The following is a 22,872-nucleotide window of genomic DNA, read 5'->3' on the forward strand; positions in this document are numbered from 1 at the left end:
TAGAGGACATGAGGAGTAATCCGAGAGCAGTATAAAACATGAAATCCGAAAGGACAGCTCTCTCAGCTGGCTGGCAAATTCGATCAATACACTCAGTGCGGGATAACGGAAGGAGCGTGACTTATAGTCGATGTACGAACTCTGACAATAGCCATGGACTCGGCCTGTTAGATACGTCTAGGACAGTGCTCAGCCAGAACATCAGACAGGTATGATAAGTGTGGAGAGAGCATTTCACTCAGTTATATCTCATCTTTCCTTTCATTGGCCTTTACAGTCATTATGAACTTTAAACCTCTCGTTTTGTTATTTGCTACATCCCAGTGACTCTTCGATCTCTGGTGTTATATATATATATATATATATATATATATATATATATATATATATATATATATATATATATGTATGTGTGTGTGTGTGTGTATAATATTAGGTTTCTATATATATAGTATTTATATACAGGGTGTAATTTTAATGGTGCCCACAAACAAATTTTCTGAGTAACATTTTTCTCGGAGCGTCGTTTCGGCGCTACAGTCGTTCAAAAAAGTCCGTTTTGCCGCCTGAATGCTGGCAACCCAACACAACCTTTGATAGCATTTGTGACGTCATATCCAGTCATTTTACGTCTTCAGTTCGCGAACACAGCAAAAGGGGTCTCACACGATCCTTAAAGTCACATCTTTAAATTTGGCGACTGCACATACGCGGTATACTACTTCGCAAGTTTAGATACTAATAACTGCTGAAGATAGAGGAAAATAATATTTTCTCTTAAAGGAATAAGAGAATAACATTGGTACTGTTGAAAAATACAGCGCATGCAACCCGTGGCAGTGAATGTGAGTATTAGCATATGCTATTTCAAGTTCATATAGGGGACCACATATTTGAATTATAAAATGAAATTGTATGTGATATGATTTTTATCACCACAAAAAGTTTTATTGGTTCTTTGTTAATGTAAAAAAATGTGAAAACTGAAAAGACACGCTTAATATTTGGAATATATTGTGATTTTTGAAAGAAAGGGGAAAAAGAAGCTTTTGCCCCACATGCCTTATCTGTTTCCTCTACATAATACTTCATTGTAACATTATTAAGTTAGAATAATATCATGAAACACAGTGGACGTTTAAACTGTAGAATTGTGTAAACTTACTCAAACAATTAGGTTTCACACAAACCACAAACAAGAACAGAGTTTTCGTCTTCGCTTGACACACGTGTACAGAAATTATGCGCCCGTCGTGCACAAACACACCACCTGATCCAAGCTTCATCAGAAAAATCCTAATAGTAGAGGCACTGATCATCCTCTTCAACACTTTCTCTGTCACTGGACTCTTTTATGTTGCGCAGAGGAAGAGGAAGAAGGGATATTGGACGTTTTCTTTCCTGAATATGGGGACTGTGCCTTCTGCCTTGTTTGTGTTTCTTCGCTTTGAAAAGGCAAACTTGCGCTTGGGTGATGCTTTCATTCAGTGGCGTAGCGGCCGCCCCCGCAACCCCCGTAATGCAGGGGGTAGGGGCCGAGGTGTAGGGGCCCCGTAATGTTAGCTTCTGAAATTCTATGCGAGAATCTCAAAAATTCAACAGATAGTGTCGCTAAAAAAAGAAAGAAAGATTTACGAAACCGAAATCTGGTTCCCAGTAACATGATATGACGACGTCTGCAATAATAAGCAGTGGCGTATTGTCTCAGCCAAAGGGGCCCGGGTAACTTGTCATACGGGCCCCCTACGAAATGCAGAATCAACTTATTTTCTCCGGAGATAGGAAAATATCCCTCTTCTCATACCTTTATAGCTTCGCAGTTTGTCGTAAACGTAGCATAGTGTGTCAATTGTCTATAGTTAGGATGCAGTAGGAAGATTCAGTTGCTCAACCAGTCGATGCCTTATTGCTACACAGTAAACATTAAACTTGGTAATTCATGACCTTATGCCGCTAATATTAGTTTTACATGTGATATTTAAAATGTAACTTTACACTAAATATTTTCAAGGGAGCCTCAAGACTTTTCATATTGAAATAAGAGCTGAAATGAATTTCCCACATTGTCTACGTTTCTTCAAATGGGTCTCAAAAGCCAGTTGGAGGTGGAGTCCAGGCAGGCACGTATCCAGAGGGGGGGCTTAGGGGGCTCGAGCCCCCCCCTGAAAGTTTTAGGTTTACACTAGATAAAATGAGGTTTTTGGTTTCTTGTGGTGTGAAATAAAATAATGTGACAATATTTTAAGGAGAGAAATAATTATCGAGGCAAGACGGAGAATGTTCCGTAACCCTGTTATTGATAATAGCACGTATCCAAGATGGGGCACAGGGCCCTCGACACTCTCCCCAGGAATTTTTTTAGTTTACGTTAGATAAAATTAGGTTTTTGGCTTCTTGAATAATGTGAAAAAAATTTAAGGAGAGAAATAATTATCGAGGCAAGACGGAGCATGTTTTATACCCCTATTATTGTCAATAGCACGTATCCAAGGTGGGAATCAGGAGGCTCGAGCCCCCTTCAGGAAATGTTTCTTTTTACACTAGATAAAATTAGGATTTTTGTTTCTTGAATAATGTGATGATAATTTGGGAGAAATAATTATCGAGACAAGACGGAGAATGTTCTATAACCCTGTTATTGTTAATAGCACGTATTCAAGGTGAGGTTGAGGTGGCTCGAGGCCCCCCCAGGAAATTTTTCATTTTTCACTAGATAAAATTAGGTTTTTGGCTTTTTGAATAATGTGACGATGATCGAGGCAAGACGGAGAATGTTCTATAACCCTGTTGTTGATAATATTGCACGTAAACTTTTCTTGCGCTTTCGGTGTTGTCGCAGCGCACTTGAGCACTATATAGAAACTTGTCAGCATTTGGAAGCTTCACAATAAAGGTAGCGCCACCCGTAGGGCGATTCGTTGTAATTTCTAATCTCTTGAAGGCGGGAGAGGGTACTTTCTTGAATGGGAGAAGGAGTCAACTACTGGCAATATTAACGAATAGTTTTATCTGTGGAACGTTCTAGAATATAATGAGAGTATAAATACGCGGATTCAATTTTTCGGTTCATCTCTACAAAGAATCGGTTAATGAGATTTCAGAGGTAAGTGTGACAATTCCAATATCAGTCAGCGTCCTCTGGTTGCTTTATAAGATATAGTGATTCGAAAATGAAAACATTGACGACAGTAAAACTTCCGGGGTAGTGCTAGTTCGGTTCGAGGGCCGAAGAGATCAAGCCCCCCCCCCCTCTCTCTCTCTAAAGTGAATATTTCAGCAGTACCGGATATTGTAGTGGTTTATTAAAACAGAAATAAGCTGCATAGATCAACTGAAAATCAAAGTTTTGAGTGATGATTTAGTTTTGCCAGAACTAAATTTCGTATATGCAGTCCGAGAATTTCATGGTATAAAAAAATACTTTTGTTTAAGCCTACTGGGTTCAAAATACATTCTAACACTTAACTACCATAAAGAGACAGCCAAAAATTTTATGAATGTCTAGAAGAGAAAGCAAGAAGATGTTCCATATGTAGAAAATTTAGGCGGAAATTGCAGGCTCTACCAGGACTCGAATCAGGGTTCTACCAACTGAGCCAGCTAGCCATCCTTGACTTCAACCGACTTTTCGTTAAAATGTCTACATAGTACATGTCCTGCGTACATCAAATCGTAAGGTGTTGCCTGTATAGTGAACAAGCACAGAAAATATAGGAGAGAGAAGAAAACTGAGGAGCATTCCTCCGATTGAGGAGAATTTTTTTCTTCTGTGGTCAACAAGAGCTACTACTTCGAGCTGACAATGACAGTGACCTAATAAGGGAGATTTCACACCGTGTCGCCTGAGGATTTCACAAGTCGAAATTAGGTTTGTGCGGCCTTATGTGTCGCTACGGTGTGAAACGTTGCTGTTGATTGGTCCATTCCAATCGACATGTATCGCGTGTCCCTTCGGTCTGAAACCTTCCTAAGTCTTGAAAATTCAAGTCACAAGGATGGAAAATTAGGGCCTTGTTAAGATTAGGTGTGAAGGCAGGCAGACGACAGCACCCTAAAGGATCATATCCAAACCTGCAGGAAGAACGCATCTTACTTCAATCTCCAATACGGAATGATAAAAACTTCTGGTGAGTTGATTTAAAGAAATGTGTGTCCGAGATAAAGAGTGGCGTGCCCAGGATTTTCGGAAGGGAGGGGGGTTACGCATACTATTTTTGGTGGTCAGTCTTGATTTTGCCATTTTTATCCTGTCTTTGACGTTCTTCTTTTTTAAATAACAAAAGGAATACTGGGTCAAATGAGGTTATGACCTCACCAACCCTCCCTTGGACACGTCACTGGAGATAAATGAATAAGCATTTGATCATACTGGGAGACGAAACATTAGATGTGTTGGGAACGGAAGGGTTTTCATTGTGCATTAATTGTTTCGTGATCCAGCTATATTCGAGAAGTCTTCCTTTGTTTCGTGCCGATATATGACAAGACTCCGGAAGCTGTTACCGGCATTTTTGAACACTTGTGAGTGCTAAGGCCTGAATCTGAACAATTTGGTGGGTTTCGGCTTTTATAAGAGCTGCAAATATGGGAGGACAAGACACGTTAGTGGTGTTCAGGCTCGAATCAGAGATACATATTCGAGAGCTGTCTGCGTCCAGTTGGCAGCCCACAATTTGAATCTCGTGTTGTCGAGTGGATTGTTCATCCCGTGCATGTGTAACAGCTTCGCAAAACAAAGATGTTTTGATGCCTGATGAGAAGAAATGGACAAACACACATATTGAGATGGTTCCGGCACACAATGTTAATGCATGGAAACAGTGGAGTCGAGTGGTAAAAAATGTTCCGATTTCACGTTCTGATTAAAATGACAGCCTTACGATTTAAGGGATAGTTGCTCACCATTTTTTTGCCTCAACATTATGGCCTCTTAATGTTAAGCCTTGTCTACCAAGAGAAAGTAAACTTTCCTTGCACCGCACTCCGCCCCCCCCCCACCTGTTTTGGAACCCAATTGCCACCACTGATCTTAAACATACAATTGTGAGGTTCTTACTATACCCCTTAAAAATTGTGTTGACCCCCCCGAAAGGAATGGATATCTACGTGCCTGAGTCTAGGGACAATTATCCCTTTGCCCTAAGGGCCATTATTTCCTCCTCTGCCACGCAGGGTAAACAGCGTATGAGTTAAATGTGACCATTATTTTGTGTAATTTTGTGAAGTTCATTTTTCTTACATATTGAAATTTTGTGGACATTTCTGTCGAACTAGTTCTTCTTTTCCAATGTGTTACGTTTTTGTGATCTGCAGTATTTGAAGTGAAAATTTCTAGCTGCGAATTTCCTTGTTCGAGTTTGAGGATAGACGAAAGGATTCTAGTATGGATCAATTTGAAGACGATGTAGTAGGTGGAGCAGGATGCTTACGCAAATTCGAGCACTGATGATCTATTAATAAAACTGTTCTTGTTTCATGAAAAAGTCTGTAAGAAATACAGTAAAAACTGCATATCCCGGAACTTCTATAAGAAGGAAACCTTTAAATACGAAAAAAAAGTCCCCAGAACCGACCGATTTTATACCTGAAAATGACCTGCTTAAGGCGGAAACCTCCTTAACGCGGAAACGGAACACCATTTTAAGACCAACGAGATGTTTTTACTCTCAGTAAGACAGAAATTTCTTCCTTTATTGTTTTCGCTCGCAAGAAAACAATGCAATACTGTAAGTGGAACACGCCTCTGTTGCCACTCGCTTATCGCTTATCGGTAACATTGTCGATATGAAAGAATGCGCTACAATACTCATAGCTGTTACGATTCCGTTTCTTTCTTTCATCTCTTACCCCCTTTCTCCACCCATTTCTCTGTTCTTTCGTCATCTCTCTATTTTTCTTGTTATCTCTCTTTGTTTCTTTCTTTTTCTTCACTTTTATTTCAAATCTTTCTTCACCTCTCTTATTCCATCTTTCTCTTTCCCTCGATGCACATCGCGCTACGACGACAGGGGTCCCGGGTTCGAAAAGATACATAAGTACAACTGTACGTTCTTACTACTGTAAAAAGTGTACCAACATGTTGTCTAGTTACATAATTGTAATCTCTGCTATGCTTATTGCGACTGTATCGCATTTTTATTCATGTAAGTACATGCATTAGTACTCTACATTATAAGTAATGCGAAATGTAAATCTGTCTTTCAATTATTTCCTGCAGCGCTCTATACTGTATTTAAAGTCAACCCTGTATAAGAAGGAAAACTGTTAAGCCGGAAAATTTTGCTCGGAACCTTCATGTTCCGGGATAGACAGGTTTTACTGTATATGATCAATGGTCTATCGAAAATAAATGACAGCGTTAAAATTATTAATAATAATATTGAGGTCCACCAACACCAAAATTAAACACCGTGTCCGGGTGGCAACAACATTTTGGGAGCTCTAGTCCTTCCAATCGGCATTTCATTGAGTAACAATTTTTTTAGTGAATAGAGTCCAATCGCCGCTTTATTATCTCTCTCTAAACACTGGAGTCCGCTGTTATTTCTTCGTAGCAGATTGCAATTGACCTTGTGATGTTAGGTCACCGCCGAGAGTATAAAGATCCAGTTCAACCCTCATAACTGAAGTGATAAATTTCCTTGAGTATATTACCCACTATTAGTATTAGAATGTTAATGTGAGCGACTCTTACGTTGAATCTTGGGGTGGGGGTGGGGGGTGACTAGCTAAGTATTGCACGTCCGTCCCACTCTGGCACAATTATTTTTTTTTGTCACTAAGAGGGCCTCAAATATTTTATTTGCAAGGGGGCCCCAGAGAACTGCGCTACGCCACTGCTTTCATTATTTGATGAGTTTGTTCTGCTCTCAGTTCTGCTCTGTACGGTGATTCTGTTAAGATAGCTGTTCTAAGTTCTTTTGATCTACGTTTGGAATAGGCTCAATTAATTGAGGACTTGCAACTTTAAAGGAGGATGGCGCTGGTTCCTCAGCAGGTGTGGGCGCGTGAAATGTCGAAGGCTGAGGGTTGTGGCAGCATCGGGAGAGAGCTCAATGTTGAATGTCGGTTGCTGCAGAAGGCAAGAAGTCTGCTCCACTAAACACACTACTGTCAACTGGGGTAGTGCTCCGTTATGCCCCACTTCATGCCCCAACGTCACATTATCAGGTTTCACGATCGTAACACGAAATGTGTGAATTGAAAATAACTACATAACCTGTTTTATGATCATGCTGGACACGGACAGATAATACAAAATGCGTTCACTATAATAACTCCATTCTAACTTACAGCAGCAAATCGTTTGCCGAATTATTGCAACAGAAGGTGAAAAATGTACGTCCATTCCGTTCTTCCTGGAATACCGTCTCGAACTGAGACCAGAGGCTGTTAAGACAAAGAGTACTATGTGCTGATGAATTTCCAAGAACATCAGATGAATAATGCTCAATGAAGTTCAATTGCAACAACCAGGGGGTGGGCTCATTACTTATCAGCAGCCGAAATCTAAAGTCGAAAGTGGGGGAGTATAAACCCTGAAGATTTCTTAGGATACTGCAACTTATTATACAAGATGTTTAATCCTACTAAGGAAGTAAAATTAATTAACACTATACACTATTTAAATTAGATATTTCAAAGATTTCAGAGGGGCTTCAGTACCCCGAATCTCCACCACCCCCTCCTTGCTACGTGCCTGAACCAGAATATAGTTTATGGTTCAGAAACATTTGTTTAAATAGGCTACAAGTAAGTGATTGTTCACCAGAACTAAATTATTTTAGTAATCGTGCAAATTTGTTTAGTGTTACGAAATAATTTTGTCAAAATTAATACATTTTGCAAAGACTACCAAATCAGTCTTAGTTTGTATTTATTAATGCAGTTTTTTTCTAATGTGCTGGCGTGCCGTTACGGGGGAAGCGGATTGGTCGACCGGCATTCGTCACCTTAACCCCCTCTTGCTGATAAGCACCGTTTGAAAGAACAACACGGGAAAACAACACGGTTATTGTGCTGTGTATGTAAAAGGTATGCCCAAATAAAAAGGAGACCTTTGCTGTAGCGGCGTTGTACCTATAGTGGAACCACGAGCGAGACAACCTGCGCAGACCCGCGACTCCTGTGCACCGTACTCCCGCGAGTAGGGGAGGGGGAGAGTGGACCATGCTTCCTTATGGCCCGAGGTGGAGGGAAGAAGGAAAAGCTGCGCGGGAACTTTTCGTCCCAAGGTTTTTTTCCTTGTGGTCGATCTATAATCGAAGAAGGTAAATATGTTTGCCGATAGATGGCACGGTGTTTGTCCCAGTTTGCAGGTGTAGCGAACGGCTTCGTCTGCTGTTTCCTCAGTTGGCGAGAGTTGTCTTGCGCGGATGGGTGCATTATGAATTCCTCCAGATCAGCGCAGAGCTGTGATCCAATTTCTTCGCGCAGAAGGCGAGCATGCTTCAGAAATTTATCGCAGGGATTGGGAAGTCCTCACACATCCTCCGTCTCCCATATCTTCGGCCCCTTAAAACAATCACTGAAAGGAAGGTTAACGGTTCACCTGTGACAAGGAAGTGCAGAACACTGAGGAAAACTGGATCCGTAAGCAACCCAGGACACTGAAGCCATCCATTCACTTCCTATGCGCTGGGATCAGTGCATTAATATCAATGGCAATTATGTGTAGGTATCATGTTACACATTAACTGTAATTCACATATTATGTCATGCAAAAATTCTGTCATATAATATTCTTTAGATATAACCGTAGTCTCATTTTCATTTGGGCATACCTTATAAAACCTTGTGTTTGTTGCTTACAGTGATGTTCGTGTGACGCTTCGATTCATTAACCTTACAAAGCGTTTAGTTTTCTTGGCATAGTATAGCTAGAATACGTGTAATCCCTATTACTTTTTCCCATTCTTCCCTTTATCTATCTACCTCTCGCTTTTATTTCAGTCATCTTTCATGTTTCTCTTCCAACTCTTTCTTTCTTTCAGCATTTTATCTTCTTTTCTCTCCTTACGCCTCATTGTCAATTGCTTTCCTTACGTTTTGACCTTTTACTTTACTTCCCTTTTCGCTTTCTTGTACTGCTTTAATTGTTCGTTTCCACTGTCTTAGCATTTTTCTCTTCTTTCTTACTCACTCACATGTTGTGTTTACAACCAATGTGTTTTTCATAAACACAGTGACGTTATCAGTCTGTGTATGCGTAATATAGACGAAATATTGTCTCTCTCTTTTCTTTCATTTTCTTTTGTCAACTGCTTATCTATGTTTTGCTCTCTCTGTTTCTCAAACTTTCTTTCCTTGCAGCTTTCTTTCCCTCTTTCTCATACATCCCTTCTTTCCTTTCTCAGTTCCCTCTTTTCCCTCACTATTTTATCCAAGGTTTCTAATCTAATCTACCCATCTCTTTCAATTTTCCTCTACTTCTAGTTCTTACTTTTGCTACTTTTCTTTTTCTTCCTGTTGTCACTCACTCCGTCTGTTTCTCTGACACTGATTGCGTTTTTCTTTCGTTCTTTCTCCCGTCTAAATATAATGATCAAGGCAATAAAGGACAAAGCTTGGTCTCAATGGTTGATATTCAACTTGACGTCATTACTCAGTGCACTTTGGTAAGAAACAGCATGAAGTCGGGCAAACAGGAAAGCGTATTAGAAGCCTCCTTACAGCAAGAAATTTGCTGTTTTATACGTACACATTCCCCATGTGATCATGATGATCATACGTTGAATCACTTCGCCAAATATCATACGCAAAATGCATGTTTTCAACGCAGAATCTGATGTGTTTCCTCGAAATATGGCGGCGGAGCATGACTTCGCGCAATGAATTGTGGGGGGAGTTGTTCGCTGAATATCGTCCATTGTAACGATGTTATTGAGAACGTTGGCTGTCCCGAAATTCAATGAAGATTCGTATGCGTACAGACCAAATAAATCTACATTGAATGTGATAGGAATAGAATTAGCTCGTCCATAGAGGATTTTGAAAATTTCTCATGTGACCAAAGTTAATTTACGCTGGTCCTCTGATTTTACATAAGCTTTACTGTCTTGTGATGAGTATTCTACGTATCAGGAATAAACGAGAAAGTATATGCAGTTGCTCAATGGTTGCACAAGTGAAGATAGTTACAGCTGGCTGAATCTAGATCTGTAGGCAAGCCGTACGATTTGGGTTCACAAGATTATACTTGGCAGACATCCAAAGAATATCATATTTTGCCCTTGCACCTTTTCGTCGAAGCTACGCTTATTAAAGCGATTTCCCAGCCTCGGGAAATTGGTTTCTCTGAGAAACTGAAGCAGACGGTAAGGTTTAAGCTGTTAGTAAGTTATTTCATTCAGATTGAACTACTACATTATAAGAAAAGTGTCGATATTAATGTGCTCAAACAAATTTTTCGTCTTTCCGATCCATTGTCATTAATGATGACAGTGTTTTAAGTAATATTTTTAGCTTTTAGAGAAGCAAGGGCCTTTAACACTGTCTCTCAGGAAGTTGTTAATGTTTCCTTACATTTCTGATGCGTCCTGTGCAGGTTTCTTTACCACCTTGCAACCTTTCTCAAGGGACTTGTTACACCCCTTTTTAGATATGGGGATTTTTCCTCATATACTTTGAAAAGTGTAAAATGGCCGACATGCCCAAAAGTTTTCATTCATTCATTGACCCTCAAGGTCATAAAAATTAAGTTAGTTTGCTAACTATGAGATTCTCTGTACATTCCAGATTGTTTTTTTTTTTTAAATTAGTAAGTCAATTACTATTTTCAAGTAACTAGTAACGAAACTTAGATTTAATTTAAGTCACTTTTCATTACGTTTTTGCAAGGAATGAAGATTCCTTCAGCAAGATATTTGCATAGTGTCTTGAAGCAAATGTTCACCTGGAAAATGGGCCACTTGATGATCATTAGCACTGCGAGGAAAATGTTACACTTTTATCGCCAAAAGCACTTCTGCACTTGCCTCAGATTGTTCATTTCCCTTCGATAAATCAGTCTGGACATGTCACAATTTCTTGGTTAAACTTTGTATGGCTTGCTAAAATTATACATATTTATTTTCAAATATAGAGAATTAATTTTGTTTTTGTTGCGTCTATATTTTTATATTTACAAATATGAGATTAGTTATAATTTAATGACATTTAATGGTAATTTTTTGTATCATCATCAAAAGAACAGGCCTCTAGCATCGTCGCCTTGTAATCAAGGGGTCCGGGTTCGATACCCTGTGGAGGCACACAGTGGTTCGGATCCTACTTTAAACTGTAGGTCCAGTCCCGATTAGCCTTACTGTGCATAAAGTGGACTTAAAGCACCAAAATCGAAAAGATCGGCTCGATTGCAATTCATGTATGAAATATATTATGTAAGGGTTATGTATTCTTATCTAGAATTATTTGCTTTCCAAACTAACGGTAGCAATGAACTGAGTTACTTTTCGGATGGAAGTAACTGTATCTCAATTACTTTCAAAGTAACTCTCAAAGCACTGATATTTTGCGTATAAAAAAGGTAAAGTGTTCCCCTGTGCATAGCACCACGCCATGAAGGCGTATAGGGGGTGTGGGGGTAACGCCCCACACTTTCTTGATCCGGTCGTGAGTGGGGGTGATGTGTACAAATAATATATTTTGCGTATATTATTTGTAATTTTTTTGTTAATTAGCGTCACTTTTCTGCCACTTTTGTCTAACTGATGACAAAGAACACCAATAGCAAGGCCGGGATTCGACCCCGGGCTCCCTCGTGTCGTAGCGCGCTGTGAAAACCTCTCTGCCACGGAGGTTGGCCAATGGACTTTGGGAATAGTACAGTAACGAAACACTTGCTTGATTTCAAGACCTTTTCCCTTCGGATGAAGCCCAAAATAACACTCGGGTAAAACCGCGCGCTGAACAAGAGACCTCGATTCAGCCATTCTCGCCGCTGTATAGCACCATTATTAATCAATCACAATAAACATAGGGTTAAAATAGTGGGATGTGCAACACTGATATCACGGATTCCACGCGCTCTGCAACGTATTTAGTCTTGCGCGACTCGCTCTTGATCTTCAGCGTAATACAAACTCCAGGTGGCGAATTTGCGGATCCTAGTTCGTCTGCACAGTGATTGCAACCGATCAAGTACATACCTGCTAATGGATATATTATTTTGTCTGTATTTTACAAATTAAATAACTGTTTTCTTGCAAGTATGCAGTTGTGTTGGAATAGAACCCGTCTCAGTGGAACTATATTCTGCGCGCACGTTTGGATCTACATATGCGAAAACCTGCTGCAAAGTTGACTTGACGCTTGGCTTAGTATAGTTTCTTAGAAACTAATAAAGAAAGTAGAGATAGTAGGAACCACTTTGTCGCTCGAATATTATGTTCAAATTATTCCAAACTATAATTTATTTATTTATTTTATTTATTTATTAACCAGTCGCCTATAAGAGAGCGAATGCTCCAATTACAATAGGCATTACAATTTGCTATATACAATATAATTTACATAAATATGTAATACATGATACAAACACATAGTAATTATTACACAAAACCTTAGATAAATACGAATACAAAAAGTTATACAAATACAAAAGCTACACAAATACAAAAAATTACATACATATACGAGGGGCGATCAGGTTGCTCTGACCCTAACATAGAAAGAGCGGCAATAGGGTTTCAATTATTTTTTTATTTTTCAACATACTCCCCTGCAACTCCAATGCGCTTTTCCCATCGGTGCTTCAACGCCTCGATACCTTGCAAAAAAATTCTTCCGACTGTCCTCCAACCATGAGTCCACAGCCCTTATCACCTCAGAATCATCAGAAATTTTTTGCCCACGAATGTCATTCTTCAAATGTTTGAAAAAATGGAAATCACTGGGGGCCAAATCTGGGGAATAGGGTGGGTGGGGGAGCAATTCGAAAGATGCATCTGCGATAGCGGCCCTCGCAATGCGTGAGGTGTGGACAGGTGCATTGTCCTGGTGAAGGAGCACACCACGGGTCAACATCCCATGCCTCTTTTTCTTGATGGAATCACGTAATTTCTTGATTAGGTCACTGTAGTATGTGCCAGTGATGGTTTGGCCTCTTTGTAGATAGTCCACAAGAAGGACACCCTTGCAGTCCCAGAAAATTGAGGCCATGACCTTCTTGGCTGTCGTTTGCACCTTGACCTTCTTTGTTGGTGGAGAATGCGGGCGTTTCCGCTCCATGCTTCGTGATTTTGTTTCTGGGTCGAAGTGATGGACCCATGTTTCATCCATAGTTACAAATCGGGCAAGGAAATCGTCTATATCAACACGAAACTTGTCAAGAAGTTCTTGACTGATGAGCACTCGGGTGCGCTTCTGATCTGGGGTGAGGTTTCGAGGGACCCATCTTGCAGCAATTTTTTTCATTTGCAATTCCTGGGTAATTATGTTTTGCACCGTGCCATATGACAGGCCACACATCTCAGCAACATGACGGATAGTGACTCGACGATCCTTCAGCACGATATCGTGGACTTTGTTAATGTTTTCGGTCGTCATGACAGTTTTTGGTGCTCCACCTGCATGTTCATCCTCACACGACTCTCTCCCACAATGAAACTCACGACACCATCTCTTCACCATACTGTATGAAGGAGCACTGTTCCCTAATGTATCCACCAAGTCCTCATGAATTTTGGATACCGTCCACTTCTTCTTCACATAATATTTGATCACCGCTCTCACCTCAGTTTTCTCCACTCTGGAACATTGACACAACTTCACTCAGTTAAACCCATGTAAAAAGAAAAATGTACGCTACTTAGACTTGCAATTCAGATTGAAAGCATATAAAGGATCACTAAACAATAACAAAATAAAAAATCAATCATAACGTCATTCCTTCTATGTTAGGGTCGGAGCAACCTGATCGCCCCTCGTACATATTACAAATTTTGAACAGAGGAGAAAACTAAAGGACAGAAGAAACAAAACATAAACAAACAGTCTAGTATACATTTATAACGTCTATATCGGTGTTTATGTCGATGGCAGAAAATGTAATTGAAAGATTTTTCTTTCTCATTTCAGCACTGTCCAAATAACCCATTTTCTGCAGCAGCTGCAAAGTATTCTTTTGAACCCTTTGCATCATGGCCACAGTTAAGTTCAAAGGAGCTTCACCATATGACCGCCAGGAGCCGCAACTGCCGCACGATAGCGACTTTAAGTATATTAGGTGAGTGTTTGTGAAATGTGTATATCAACACTGATTGAAAGTCAACAAGGTAACTTTTCAATTCATTTAAGTTATTACATTATTGTTTTCACTTAAGAATCGCATTCTACTTTCAGTAGTTGGGTATAACTGTAAGAAGCTTTTCGGACAATTATCACACAATGTTTGTTTGTAGCACATTTTGAAATAGAGTGATTTCTAACATTAAGACTGGTGGCATAGGCTTTGCTAAAAGGGAATGCAAATAAACTTCAATAATACTGTGCAGTTCTAGGTAATAGGTCTGTCAAATGGAGTGTTTGACACAATTAAATTATCTTTTTTTTTTTTAAGAAACCATGCTGTGATAGTTGGTTATCTGGTTACCTATTACAAGAATTTCTAAGCTTTAGAAAATGATCTACAGCCACCACTGATAACTATGTTAATAAAAATTTTCAGGCTTTGATAACATAAGGTAAACGGAGGGGCTATGCATATTTCTTCGCTTTATTTTTTTCTAAATTTTATTACAGGTATTCGAAAGGACTAAATCTATCAGGGAAGAAACAAACCACGGACAAAATTGGAATTGCCCTGTTTGGCACCGGGAGAGCTGGTAAGTATTATGATCTTTAGGGAACTTTCAGACAAAGCCATGAACAGGCGGTAGGCCCAGCTGTAGGTGGTGCGGGGCCTGAGGCATACAATATACCCTAGCCCTGAAACTAAAATTTTTCAGGGGTATGAAAAAAAAATCAGGGATTTGAATTTCTTAGTCTGAAGTGCAGGTGTTCTATATCACGACAATTAGAACAGCATTACAATAAATGTATAATTAATTTGTATATATTTCGTATTAATAGCAAAGACAAATAAGCAGGACAAGTTGAAGGTAAAAACCAACAATTATGCGAAGCTCAATCTTTTCTAAATTAGGTTTTCTTTTCATTTCCGATGTTCATTTATTGATGACTTTATTTATAAGACTTTGCTTTTCTGCAACTGTTGGCTCATCGCGGAGATGACGATGAATGGTCACAAGATGAGATGGATGAAAGGACAATCATAGACACTAATGGACAACGCACAATATGAGCCCCACAGAGGAATATAATGGCTGTGAGACTGGACCAGTGTTTCTCAACCGCCAAGCCGCAGCCCAGTCTCGGGTCCTGGCGTCAATTATACCGGGTCGCGAGAGGTTCTCCTGAAGTTTACGACTTGCAGCCCGAACTGGCAACCACTTGCAACGATAGCCTTTCGTTCGGGTTTCGACTGCGATAACTGCTTTCGGAACAGTGGCGGTGAGAAATCAAACAATCTAACCAGGGGGTCCGTTCCTTCCCGCCTCCAAATTTGGAGGTTGACGGACGGGCACCGCGGTTACTTGTGCAGCAATTTTCATTAAAAAATATATTGAAATAGAGGAATTCTGAATAATTGGAATTTCTCGATGTCCGGAATGGAAAATCAACATCAAAACTAATTTATTAACATTAAATTTTAAGAGTACATATAAATTTACATATACAGCTTAAATAAATACAAAGTCATTTAGATATCGGAACATCGACTTTTAAAAAATGAATTTAGCGGGGCGCGGTGCTCACGAAAGTTGAGAACCACTGGTTTAGACGACAGAACCCCACTTCTGTCGTCTAGACCTCACTTGTTTCCAAAATGCGTCCAGGGTTTAGGAAATGAGGTTGACATTTGGATGGTTTCAGAAAGGGTCGCTCTTTCTGAAGAGGCACATTCCGTTTTGCCACTGGCATGGTGCCTTCAATATCAAATCATTATTTTATCTACCAAAGTGACAATTTTTAATCATAACCAACAACATTCTCTATCATAACTCTCTCTCTCTCTCTCTCACCTTTTATTTTATTTTCTTTGAAAATGTTTCGTGTAAAATAGTGCATAATAAATATTTTTGATTTAAATATTTGAACACGATTATTATGACGTACTTTCTTTAGATTATAATTTCAGTAATTTTGGATGTCTTTAAATATGTCAAAAAAAATGCATGAAGTTAGGAAAAATCAGCTTAGTTGTTTACTTGTAAGCACCAGCGTCCTACAAACTCGTAATAAACCGTACACAAACTGATTTTTATCTGGCACTAGACATCCTGAAGTGCGGGATCTAGGTCGAATTTCCGAGTAGCTCCTTCCCTGTCATTTTAAATACAAATTGTAAAATAGTTGATGTACCAATAAAACTTTACACAAAACAAGAAAATTTTGGGGATGGAATTACATTATCTATTCAAATGTAGCGACAAATAGTGTTCGAAGTAATGGAGGACGCGGGGGGATTATACCTACCCTATCCCTCCTCCCCAGCTGTGAAGAAAATCTTAAAGCCTCCCCCCGGCTTTCTCATTGCCAAGTCTCCAACATTTTCCACCTGGAGCGCTGAATACAGTTATGAATAGGAAACGGGAGAATTATATTGTTTTCTACTTACAATACAATTTAAATTGCTTCAATTAGCTAACAAAGCTTAATGTCTAAATGTTACAATGTTAGAAAATAAATTTCTGGTAAACTTTGCACATTGTGTTAAAATCGAACATGCATGTATGTTTATGTTTGTTCTTTCTCATGTAGGGACTATTCATTTGGAAAACATTTTACGCAGCACCCGTGTCCAGCTTCTGTACGTGGTCGAGGAGGTGGAGTCAAAATGGCCTGGCTTGATTGAAACATGGAATCTGCAAAATGTCCGTTTTCTCAAGATGGCGGACGCCAACATAGTATGTGAAGATCCGAGGTATGTATTGCACAATTCTCTTAAAAATGACTCGTAGAGTTGTTGTTGTTGAGTTGGTGTTTTAAGTCCACTTTATGCACAGTATGGCTAATCGGGACTGGACCTACAGTTTAAAGTGGAATCCGAACCACTTGTGCCTCCACCGGGTATCGAACCCGGGACCCCTTGATTACAAGGCAATGACGCTACCACTGCGCCATGGGGGAGGCCAAATGACTCGTAGAAAGATTTGTAAAATGTTGAACTATTCTGATGAAGAAATTTAGTATTTTGTCTGTTCTGTTTACATTGTTAGGTTACAAACCATGAACCAAATACAGGATCCATACTCATTTCATCTCATCGATCATACTCTGTATCGGATATCTCTGGAGGAAGCGAACGAAAACAAGTCTCCGTGCAAGTAGTGACGTGAGACGGCTCCACCAATGAACACGTGAGAGATAATGGGATGGCGTGGAGGGACGTAAAGCGACTGCAATTACCAGCTTTCTCAGCAGCGTGTACTGCATCGCTCTGCCCACTCGATTTCCCCCCTCTCTTTGCCGCTATGCACGGCCTTGCTCCAGGGATATCTGCGGCCTTGCTCCAGAGATTTACGGGATAGAGTATAATAGGTGGGAGAAAATGTAAATGAACCAAAATATAACCACAACTGCTAAACATAGTTTCCGAATTTGCCACTAGAGTCGCATATACCTGCTGATCAACACTAGCGTCTCCAGTGGCCGATTACTGAAGTTCTTGCCTTAGTTGTAGGGGTGTGCAGAACAGACATTTTCTGGTCGTGACGGAATTTTTTTAAATCCCTACGTTCAGGACGAAAAGAATTCAGGAAGTCTAAGGCCAAGTCGGGAAACATTCGGTACAGGAAATGTTCGACATTTCCCGACACTGTGGAAATCTCGAATTCTACACTCCATTTTCCCTCACGTGATTATTTTTTGCATTTCTGAAATAAAACCTAATAATTTACGAAATGTTTCCTAGAATGCAGAAAACATCGAGAATTATCCACTTTTAAACAGGACCTTTTGGAATTTCTCGACTGTTCGAGATCGCGGGATTTTTTGTTTTCCCGACCCCGGTACCGACTTTTTGGGATCCCGCACACCCCTACTTAATTCTATAAAAGTGGATGGCATGAGAAAATTCTATGTTGTTACATTTTGTTAACGAAACAAAAGATTCATATTGCAATATTCTTGTGACAAGTAATGTAAATTATTATTCAAAGAAGAAGGAATAGGTTTAAGATAACTTTTGGTACAAATTTCATGACATTCTAATGATAAATGCAGGAGTTATAAATCTATATTTGTTTACTTTAATTCCTTTTTTAAATTCGTTATCGTATTTCTCTCCAGAATCCAGGCAGTTGTTGTCGCCACGCCCACTTTAACACACGAGCAAGTTATCATATCTGCTCTAAAGAATGGGAAGGACGTTTTGTGCGAGAAGCCGATCGCCGAAAACATTGAGGATGCCAGACGATGCTATGACCTCGCAGAGAAGAAGGGAAAGACTCTTATATCCGCCTTCAACAGGTACGTTTCCTCTTCAATTTCTACCATTGATGATAATCTAAAATTCAAATTAATCTTCAAAAAATGATAATTAACATTGTATGTATGTATGTATGTATGCATCTATATATATATATATATATATATATATATATATATATATATATATATATATATATATATATATATAACAAATACAGTGCGCTCTCTTTAATTCGAACTTGGATAATTCGAAGTCAGGTTCCAAGAAAGACCAAAGTGGTTGCTACATAAGAAATTCCAACAAATGACTCGTCCCCCTGTTCTTCTTGAAAAGGTTTGTTTTTGTGGTTAACAGATGTGCCGACAGCACATAAGAGAGGGCAGCGGGAATCCCCAGAGCTTTTGTTTGTAGGAATGTGACCTTCATCCTCTCAGAAACAAGTTGCCAGGGGAGCGGACAGCCGGACAGAAGGAGGCATTTGTCTGTGTTTTAGTGGAGCCACAATGTCGAAACGTGGTGCGTACAGTAGCTTAACATTAGATAAGAAAGTTGAATTGCTTAGAGAGGTAGAAAGAGGAAAGAGGAATATGGGATATTGCCCAACACATTATCGACGTACAGTGTAGTGTACTGTTCCTGGATGGAGATAAGGATAAAACATAGCAGTTGTAAGGTAAGGTGTACTGTTTGCGTATTAATGCAGTTTTATGTTTAATACAGTGTGTTATTTCATTGGTGTGTTTTTTTATTATATTCTGGTTAATTCGAATTTTGGATAATTCGATTTTTTTCGTAGTCCCTTGGAGTTCGAATTAAAAAGAGTCCACTGTAATTCGAAACCCTTATATGTATACTTTGAAAAATTACACACACACATATTTATGTATGTGGGGGGGGGGGTCTGAACCAAGTGTCTCACAAATAATAATAATTGTAGTATAAATATTTATAATTAATAGATCTATTCATAATAGCTATTAATGAAGTAAAGTAATATTATATTGTTATTGTCATTATTACATGAATAGGTAAAAAGGCTGTAGAAGAATAGGGATAACAGCAAGGATGACTTACTTTTAGTTAAAATTTATGTAATAACAACTATCCTGGTAAGGAAACTAACGTTAATAAAATCGAATATTTATTGAATACAGCAAATGCTAAACAAGTACATTTGATTATTTAATTTTAGTGCTTGGTAAGTGTTTCAGGGCAGGTGGAGTTAATTGATGTTTGACAAATCGTGTAAAAATCCAGATTTCATACAGAAACGATAGATAATTTAACGAAGTAATGAATAGAATAGAATTATTTGTTTGCAAGTTTAATAAACACAGTTATATGTGACGAAGTCACAATTATATGACGAACCCTCAAAGGTACACTTATCGTTGTATTTTAACTTCGCAGGCGATTTGATCCAGCTTTCCGTCAGCTACACGACAGGGTACGAACTGGTGAAATAGGCCATATACAGACACTGAAGACTTGCAGCCGAGATTGTCCCCTACCTTCCATCAACTACTTAAAGATATCAGGTAAACACAATAATACATGGTGATGAAAAATTCGCGACACTTTCTTTGAATTCCGGCCAGATATTCTTTGTGAATATCTCTTCATCAAATCAATTTCATCATAAGATCACTCATCCTCATCGTCGCGATTAGCCAAACGTTGCAAAAAATCGGCGCCAAATAACAAAATCAATCAATCTACCTTCTTCAAATGCCTGTAGTTAGTTCCTTTATATTTATCTCAACAGGTGACAATGATGCTGTAGCTCCGATGAATAAACCAGTAAACGATTTGTTAATCATGATGTGATTTACAATTTACCAAGTAATTGCTGATGCTAGTGCAGAGACGTTTTACAAATCGGAAATAAGGACATGTTCGGTGTTTTTGATCAAATGCATATTACTTGTAGCAGATTTTTTTTTTACATTTGTATTTTTAATAGTTTTTGTTCTTTCACATTCATATTATTTTATGACTAATATTACTGTAATGAGTATATTCACAAGGGGGAAGCCTATAGAAAAGAGACAACTGTAGAAGGGAGAGTCTTTCACTACTCCATGTTGCAGCTTGGTCGTGCGGGTACTTGAAGATTAAATTGATTGATTTGAAATTCGGCTTTAATTTTACCATTTATTTTCTATTTGCATATGCAATTTAAAGATCAATTCCAAACAAGCTAAGATCCGTATAATATTTATTATAATTTTATTAATAATGCGTTTTTTTTGTTGTTTTTTTGCAAAAGAAAAATATTAGATTCTAGTTTGAGCGAGTGTATGATGGCTTGGTATTCAAGACACATATAATATCTGTTTTGTAGAGGTGCTGAGATAATTTATTCGATGCCGAGTAATGGCAAGGAAGAAGTTGAACACAAGCAAAAGATTACTTTCAGAAGTCATAGTTCAGACAGAGGAGTAGTATTGAAAAAAATTTGAAATATATTATGCTATTAGATGATTAGTTTTTCTCGGTAAACCTGTACAGAAGACCAAACTGACGCTTGGCTCCTCTACTAGAATCTGTAAAGTTTCGTTTCTCATCGATGATAACATCAAGATCTTTTTTAGAGGAAGCTTTTAGACGGATTGTTTTCAAGAGAACAAGCGGAATGCACTTTGTTCATAATAGAATATCACTTAATTAGAATTTTCCTCTTTTTCTAGGCGGGTTGTTCCACGATTGCGCCGTCCACGACATCGACGTCATGTGCTGGATTCTAGGGGAGTATCCCACCCATGCCTTCGCGTCCGCCCACTCGCACATCCCGGAGATAGCGGCCATTAACGACGTAGACACGGTGGCCATAGTTCTCAAGTTCCCGAGCGGCACCCTTGGCATCATAGACCTCAGTCGGTGCGCCTTCTATGGGTACGATCAGAGAATCGAGGTAAGTTATAGTTGAAGTCCCGATTCGAACGCCAGTTTACTTCAAAGATAGTTCCGAAAGATCAGTTCCTTCTGTTCCAGGAGTAAACAACAATCCGTCACGCACGCGCGGAGACTAGTATATCCTCCCCTCAAACCTTTCCCATCAATTGCGTGAGTTTTAGGAACTGACACATGGACTAAATGATATGTTGCCAACAGTGGCGTGCGGTGACATTTTCCGTTGGGGAAGCAGATCCCGAAAAATTAAGAAAACCAAAAATTCATTGCTTCTACATGGTACGTTGTAATGAAAAAAATTACCACCTTACCAGATACTGTTTCCATAACGTCTCTAAGGGAAAGATGAATGTCCTGGCGAAGTTGGTCTGTTGTCAAACGTATTTAATGCAACAGACGATCGGTGATGATTGAAACAATTTTCAAGATTCTCACACATTGCAATATTCAGAACTCTACAATGGCACCGGGTAGTTCTTTCCGTAGTAAATAGTAAACAATGCCAACACTGAAGTATTTGAAGCCAATAGAAATTCACCCACCTGAAAAACCGTAACTTTTCACCTCGCAAAGCGCTTGAAAAAGTGTGACCGCGGCCAGCGAGTTTTACCAACTCTATTTGGCGGATGTGTCCATGGACATGTCAGCTGCCTTAATAGACCGAACGCTCGGAAACGTTTAGCTTCACATAGAATATGTCATCCGTATGTCATGTGTTTGTTTTGTGTTTTGAAACTTTATAGTTTATTTATGATTTTTTAACTAGCTTGGTGGATATGCTACATCGCTGACAGTATACAGTACACTTGTACACTTAATCGTGCAGTTCGCAACACTGAGGACATCAGCAAATACGCGTCTGGTCAGCTTCCTCTTGAGCTGTGTCAAAGGTACCGAACTGGCATTCGAATCAAGACTTCAACTTTAGTTCATTTCTTGTCCCCCTACTCCGGAAATATCCTACGATCCATTGACATTGCAACATGGGTAGCTGAACTTGTATAGAACAAATGACATCCTGTAATATTGCACCATCTCTTTCTAGGTGTTTGGCAGCAATGGCATGCTGACGGCAACCAACGAGAGGCCTGTAGGCATTGTGGCCTGCCAGGAAGGCCACGAGAGCATAGTCCCAACGTATCACTCCTTCCCGTCCCGCTACAGCGAGGCCTATGCGAGTGAGTTGGATCACTTCCTGGATGTTGTGCAAGGTAATGTGTGGTTGTATATTTATACTCGCGTACTTTCGATGTGGCCTTTGGCCACGTCTTGTACGCTCGCATGCTTGACCTTCGGCCACGTTGTGAATGCAATTACGTTATAGATGGAGTTCCTCAATGATCTTAATGACTTTGAAAATGTCTGCATGTTGTATTGGATGATGGGGAACATATAACTTTGAAAGGTTTAGAAAGTAACTTTATGTGTGTATGGGCTCTAATAAGGTACAAATATTCAAACTA

At 39.3% G+C, this 22,872-nt stretch overlaps 1 protein-coding gene across 4 annotated transcripts in view; it reads left to right on the forward strand.

Annotated features, from left to right (window-relative positions):
• LOC145996011 (myo-inositol 2-dehydrogenase-like) overlaps window positions 1-22,872 on the forward strand; it is a 30,930-nt gene continuing 8,058 nt past the window's right edge. Inside the window, exons 1-8 of one of the 4 annotated variants that reach the window (XM_083132174.1) lie at window positions 1-209; window positions 14,080-14,227; window positions 14,743-14,825; window positions 16,825-16,987; window positions 18,355-18,534; window positions 19,907-20,034; window positions 21,187-21,410; window positions 22,455-22,620. In XM_083132174.1, the coding sequence (XP_082988300.1) occupies window positions 14,142-14,227; window positions 14,743-14,825; window positions 16,825-16,987; window positions 18,355-18,534; window positions 19,907-20,034; window positions 21,187-21,410; window positions 22,455-22,620 (1,030 nt within the window). In that variant the 5' untranslated portion in view covers window positions 1-209; window positions 14,080-14,141. Of the gene's footprint in view, window positions 210-10,177; window positions 10,335-14,079; window positions 14,228-14,742; window positions 14,826-16,824; window positions 16,988-18,354; window positions 18,535-19,906; window positions 20,035-21,186; window positions 21,411-22,454; window positions 22,621-22,872 lie in introns of those variants that run through there. The other 3 variants (XM_083132172.1, XM_083132173.1, XM_083132175.1) reach the window with 3 other exon arrangements.

Source organism: Lepisma saccharinum, chromosome 12 (genome assembly GCF_977018435.1).
Source record: "Lepisma saccharinum chromosome 12, izLepSacc3.1, whole genome shotgun sequence".
NCBI lineage: Eukaryota > Metazoa > Arthropoda > Insecta > Zygentoma > Lepismatidae > Lepisma > Lepisma saccharinum.